Here is a 6,890-nt window from a genome sequence, read left to right as displayed (position 1 = left end):
TTTCACACCAGGACTGCATCTAGCCAGGAGCTAGTAGAAGTGAGCGCCTTAATGTAAATGTACTTTTAGAATGCACCTGGCATTCTGAGTAAAGGAATTTTTTAAGAGGTGTTCAAAAGCCTGGGTGAAAGGAAATGAATCTGTTCTGCCCCCGCCCCCCCCCCCCTGCCCAGCTTGAAGGTTACATACACATATCTGGCCCATGGACCTGAGCCGCTGAACAGAAACTACAGGTCATTAACACGGAGTTTTTGCTTTGAGAAAAGCAGTAATTAGTTTCAGTATCCGTTTCAGGAGCTTTAAAAAACAAACATAGCATAAAGTTTCACTGGTTTTGAAAATAAAGGCATGATTTAAAAACTCAACTGTGAAAAAAAAGTCCCCCAAGACTGGAGGAGAAAAAAGACTTTGTCACCCACAGACCTGGTGGGAAGCGAGGTCTGCTACAGGCCTCCCAGTTGCTTGATTTCCAGGTACCATTCAGTAGGACTGACCCCCAAGCCTAGGAGGGCAGCTGTATGGGAGGGGGGTTGGGGGGGAGGGTGGCGGTAATCTGTGTTCACTTTACAATCAGTCAGCTGTCGAAACCCTACTAAAAGTACAGTCAAGCCAGATAGCAATTTATGTTGAACACAGTCAATCAAGCAAGTAACTGGCTCTTCTTCCAAGTGGACTATTTTGAGCTAGAAAATGTAAAAGTTAAAGTTCCATTAAAAGTACATAGTGCTCTTGGAGAAATATCATAAAACATCTTTTTAATGTGAACACTACTTCATACAATGAAGAACTATTTACAGGTGTTCTTCTAGATTCGGCTGCTTTTGCATTGTTGTCCACTGTGCTGACAGCAAGTCTTCAGCCGGTAGTTCAGTCCAATTGCACGTTCTCCTCATCCTTGATGGCTCTGTCCACTTACATTCTCCTTAGTAATTATGGCTCAGCAAGCATGCCACCAAAATAATCTACAACCCAGAGACTCTGGCAACCCACCTAATAAAATGTGTCAATAAATACTCATTTGACAATTCAATCCCTTCCTGTCTTACAAGTGTTTTCACTTAGGAAATGTCTGTTTCTCAAGGGAACTAGAGTGAAAAATAACCTGTTCTTCATACTGAAACTCAGGATGGTTGTTGTATACAAATATAGCATATTTTGGCCAGGGATATAGTAATTTCTTGTTCCCGAGTTTATTTGCCTTCACACGTAGGACTGCTACACACATTCACAGTTTTAATAGACTGTAATTAGCTATTCCAGTTGTGCTTGAAGATCCCAAATATTATTTTCATAGTGAGTGCAAAGCAAATGTTTCGTTTGATTACAGTTGGTCCTAGAGTTACAAACTCTGACATGATGTACAAGTCCCCTTATTCTTCCTGGCTGTCATTTACTTTTTCAGGTATGACTTCCAGGCTCCGGCGTGGCTTCTGGACTTCAGCGTTTTCAGTGCCTGGTTTATTTAGCCCACATGAAACAGCAGCATAATGGATTTGCTTCAGGTTCTCCAAAGTCTCATTTTTAGCATATTTCAAAAGATCTGCTTGTCCCTGTAACAAAACAAGCAATTCAACAGTATTAGATATGACTTTACAATACAGATCTTCTGCTGAAATAGAAGTGTGTTGATTCTGCCCAGGGTATGTTTGTTTCCTATTGGCACTACATCTGAATAGGTCAATTTTAATAAGCAATGAGTTTTCCCAGTTTCAATGTCACACTACTCCCCAGCATGCTGCCCTTCCAGCCCTTTCCACCTTAAATCTGAAAATTCTTCATGTATGGATGGTTCCTGACTATTCTGGATAAAATAACATCTTTACTAGTTTGGCCAGTTTCAATTTTTTCTTTTTAAAGTTTAAAAAAAGTTTTTTAAAAAATAAAATGTGTCCAATCACAGAAGGATATATAGACAGTAGTGAGATGTCTACCTTTCCAGAATTTCTCTGATGGCTACATCTCACCTACTATAGTACAATAAATATCAGAAGCAGAACACTGTCATTGGTACTTTGCCTCTAGTTGTGCTATGACACCAAATGTAACCAGTACTAAAGTCAAGACACAGGCCTAGCCCTGCCACACAAAGAGAATTATGCATGTCCCTCTTTCTCCCCCTCCTCCATCCCTTTGGCTCCTCACATTCATGACATGACATTACAAGGAAGACTCCAGACAGTGCTGGAGTCCTGGCCACAGGCAGACCTTCATGCTGAAGGAAGAATAAGAGTCTTCTACTCTAGATAGATGTTCCTAGCCCAATTTTAACTTCTCTTATGAGGTTTGGCCACCTGCCTGGCGCAAACACAGCCTAATAAATACACAGGTCAGAAAAAGGGTGGATGGACTGAATCTCAGACACTGGGAGTCTGGCATTTGAGCTGATGTGGGTCAGTGTAGTTTGTCTGCCTTGCATAGATTAGCTTTGGGGGACAGAATAGTGTTTGGTGGGGCTGTCTTGCACATCTTAGGGAATTTATCCGCATCCTGCCTTGACTCACTAAATACCAACAGCATCTCTCAACTGTGACAGTCAAAAAATGTCTGCAGACATTCTAAGTATGTCTTGGGGGGCAGGGTGGATGTGGTCCTGGTTGGGAACCACTGGACTAATGAATCAGCAGGACTTCAAGGTCACTGAAGTCAGGAGAGGATGGGTCACTCTGTTGTAGATCCCAATACTCCTACGGAGCATACTATTTATTGCCTTTTCTTTTCTTACTCTCCTTGAAAACTATGCTTTATCTTCCTCTCAGGCTCTGAATTTATTGTTTCCTTTATGATTCTTCTATATAATTTGAAGTTTTCTTTTAAAATACTTCTATTTCAAAACTCTCCAGATATCCCCTTGAAAATACTCCTGCACAGCCAAGGTAATGGGTGAGGGACTTATCTTGCAGGCAACTGGACTAGAATTAAATTGCAGCCAATGGTGAGAGCAAATTGCTATGTGACTGAACCACCACGAGGTCCAAATCCACAGAATGGCTGTTGCTCACCACTTACCATTTATGACTTTCCTGCTCCTCAGAGACTTTTAATTAGTGACTATAAATAGATGTTCCAATGCTTTGTTAACCTGAAGGAGCTTCATTTTTATTCATGCCTCTTTGTCACTAACCCTCTATATTGAAAATCTATTAGTTTAAAAAGACATCAGATATAAATATGGCAGATTGTATCAGCAACATAATTTCTTATTTAGAAGTTGATTTGCCTTTACAACCAGAATTATATATGCATGCACAATTTTAGTAGATTATTAGGTTTTAAAATTCCAAACGCTTTTTAAAATTAATAAACTTTCCTTTATTAAAAGAATAGTTTTGCCAGGCACCAGTGGCTCACTCCTGTAGTCCTAGCTACTCAGGAGGCTGACATCTGAGGATTGTGGTTCAAAGCCAGCTCAGGCAGGAAAGTCGTGAGACTTCTATCTCCAATTAACCACCAGAAAACCAGAAGTGGCACTGTGGCTCAAGTGGTAGAGCGTTAGCCTTGAGCTGAAGAGCTTAGGACAGCACCCAGGCCCAGAGTTCAGGCCCCACAACTAACCAAAAAAAAAAAGAGAGTACAGTCTCCACATCCCAACCCCTCCCACTAACACCCAACTTCTTCCAACATCTCACCCACACTGTGATGACATGTTCATCACCAGTGAACCTACACTGGTGGTATATCAATATATGTTCTTGGTCTTGCATATGTTGTACAAATGTGTATTGGTTTAATGCCCTGAACATCCTCTACACACTGCCAAGTCAATGATTTTCCCCACACATCTCCAATCCTACCTTGGCAACCGCTCAACTTTCACCATAGCTTTGCCTTCTCCATGATGTGACAGAATGGGAATCATAGAGTAAGTAGCCTTTTATGCCTGAGTTCTTTCACTGAGTCCTGTGGACTTAAGGCACTGATTATATCATGCTTTTGTCTAAACTTTCTACCATTCATGTATCCATTCACCTACCCAAAGACACTTTGATTATTTCCAAACTATGGCAATTATAAAGAAATCTACTATAAAAGTCTTTGTGTGGACATACTTAAGTCATTTGGATAAATATCAAGGGATGTGAATGTTGCATTAAAGATTACATTAAAATGTTTAGTTTTGTAAAAAGTTGCCAAACTTTCTTCCACAGTGGCCATACCATTTTACATTCTTTCCAGCAAGAAAAGTTCCTCTGTGCTTATCTGCATTTGATGCTGTCAGTTCCAATTTTGGCCATTCTAATAGCAATGCAGTAGTAACGTGTTCCTATTTACAATTCCCAATGGCATATAGCAATGAACATCTTTTCATGTGTTAACGTGTCTTTTGTATATCTTCTCTGATGACATGTCTGCTCATTCTCTGCCCATTTGGCATGCTTTGAGAATTCTTTGTATATTTTGGAAACCATCCTTAATCAAATATATTTTTTTCAAATATTGTCTCCTAATCTGTGACTTCTTGTCTTGCTCTACTGACATTGTCTTTCACAGACCAGAAGTTTTTAGTTTTAATGAAGTTAAATGTCTTAGTTTTAATGAAATCAAACCTATCAATTATTTTTATGAACTGTATTTTTAGTGTTGTATCTAATTTATTGCCATAATACTTTGCTATATTGAATTACTGCATATGAATACTTTTAGATTTTTTTAACCATCCTCTAATTCTGTGCTTTGATTCATTTTGAGTTAATTCTTGAGAAAGACTGTAAGGTCTATTTCTATATTCAGTTATTGTTTTTCTGTTTTTGCATATGAAGTCCACTTGCTCTAGCAACATTTGTTGACGTATTTGCTCTTTGTATTGCCTTTGCTTCTTTATAAAAAAAAAGCAGTTGACTGTATTGTAAATAAATTTCTATTTGTCCTTTTCCAGTACCATGCTCAGGATTATTACTGTAACTTTGCAGTAAATCTTAAATGTGGGCAGTGTCAGTCCTGTGACCTCATTGGAGTCAGATTTTCTCCTTCAATACTGTGTTGGCTACTCTGGGTCATATACACAACTGAGGACCAGTCTTTCCAGATCTATAAAATAACTTACAAAGTTTTGATTAGGCTTGCAGTGAATCTGCAAGTCAAGTTGGGAAGAACTCACATCTTGACAATACTTACTCTTTGTATCCAGTAATGTAGACTACTTCTCTGTTTGCTTTGATCTTTTGAATCTTTCATAAGAGTTTTGCAGATTTCCTCACATGAGTCTTGCATATATTTTGCTAGATTTATACCTAAGGATTTCACTTTGGAAAATGCTAATGTAAATAGCAATGTACTTTTTGTTTCAAATTCCATCTGTTCTTTGTTAGCATATAATAAATCAATTAATTTTTGTATATCAATGTTGAATTCTGTATTTTTTCTATAATTGCTTGTTTTATCATTGGAGGAAGTTTGATTTGTTGATTCAAATTTTCTACATAGAACATTATATCTATGAACAAATTTTCTTTTTTTCCTCCTCAATCTGCATACTTATTATTTTCTTTTCTTGTCTTATTGTATTAGGACTTAGTTTTAAAAAGGGACATATTTGCTTTGTTGCTGATATTATAGAATAGCTTTGGGTTTCTTACCATTAAGTATCAAGTTAGATGCAGGTTTTTGTAGATTATATTTTATCTAATTAAGGAAGTTTCCATCTATTCCTGGTTTACTGAGAGTTCAATCTTATCAAATGCCTTTTCTGCTTCTATTATTATGAGCATGAGAGTTTTCTTCTTTAGCCTATTGATGTGCTGTATTTTACGAATTGAATTTTAAAAGCTGAACCAGTCTTAAATTCCTGGTATAAATTCTACTTGGTTGTAATTTTTTATACCATGGTGAACTCTAATTGCTAATATTTTTGATAATTTTTAAATTTTTGGGGGGGAGGGGGGTTGGTCGTGAGGCTTGGACTCTGGGCCTGGGCACTGTCCCTAAGTTCTTCAGCTCAAGGCAAGTTCTCTACCACTTGAGCCACAGCGCCACTTCGGAGAATTTTTTCATCTATGTTCATAGGGAACGCTGGTTTGCAACTTTCCTTTCCTGTAATGCCTTTGTCTGGATTTGGTAATGCTGGCCCTATACAATGAGTTAGGAAATTTTTCCTCCACTTTTATCTTCTGGGGGAGACTGTACAGAATTAGTATCATTTCCTTCTTAAATGTTTAATAGAATACATAAGTGAACCTACCTGGATTGGTGCTTTCTGTTTGAAAATATTAATTATTGATTCAATTTATCTATAGATATAAGCTTACTCAAATAGCCTACCTCTTTTTAATATGAATCTTGGCAAGTTCTGTTTTTCAAGAAATTGGGCCATTCCATACAAAGTTATCAAAGGTTCATGATGTTCCCTTAATCCTTATAGTGCTTACAAGAATCATAGTCTTCTCTTTCACCTCAAACATTGATTATTTATGTTATATTGATAAATTTCCTCTTTTTCTCCCCTTAGCCTGGGTAGAAGTTTACTGATTTTATTGAGTTTTTGTTTTGTTTTGTGTCAGTACTAGGGCTTGAACCCACGGCCTAGGCATTGTCAAGGCTGGCACTCTACCATTTAAACCACAGTTACACTTTTGGCTTTTTGCTCATTAATTGTTGAGATAAGAATCTCACAGACTTTCCTGTCTGGGTTGGCTCTAAACTGCAACCCTCAGACCTCAGCATCCTGGGTAGTTAGAATTACAGTCATGAACCACTGGTGCCTGTTGAGTTGTATTGTTTTTTTTGTGCTGGTCCTGGGACTTGAACTCAGGGTCTGAATGCTCTCCCTGAGAGTTGTGACTCTACTACTTGAGCCATAATGCTTCTTCCAGCTTTTCTTGGTATTTAACTAGAGGTAAGAGTCTCATGGGCTTTCCTGGCTGGGTTAGGTTTTTGAACCACAATCCTCAGATTTC

The 6,890-nt window shown here is 38.1% G+C and overlaps 1 protein-coding gene across 1 annotated transcript in view; it reads right to left on the bottom strand.

Annotated features, from left to right (window-relative positions):
• Window positions 1-727: 727 nt before the first annotated feature.
• Window positions 728-6,890, bottom strand: part of Plcl2 (phospholipase C like 2) — a 175,326-nt gene continuing 169,163 nt past the window's right edge. The window contains exon 6 of the mRNA XM_070018650.1: window positions 728-1,550. Coding sequence (XP_069874751.1) covers window positions 1,371-1,550 — 180 coding nt within the window. The 3' untranslated portion in view covers window positions 728-1,370. The remainder of the gene's footprint in view (window positions 1,551-6,890) is intronic.

Source organism: Dipodomys merriami, unplaced genomic scaffold (genome assembly GCF_024711535.1).
Source record: "Dipodomys merriami isolate MVZ:Mamm:240054 unplaced genomic scaffold, mDipMer1.0.p SCAF_13, whole genome shotgun sequence".
NCBI classification, from domain to species: Eukaryota; Metazoa; Chordata; class Mammalia; order Rodentia; family Heteromyidae; genus Dipodomys; species Dipodomys merriami.
This window is presented reverse-complemented; position numbering and strand designations above follow the sequence as displayed.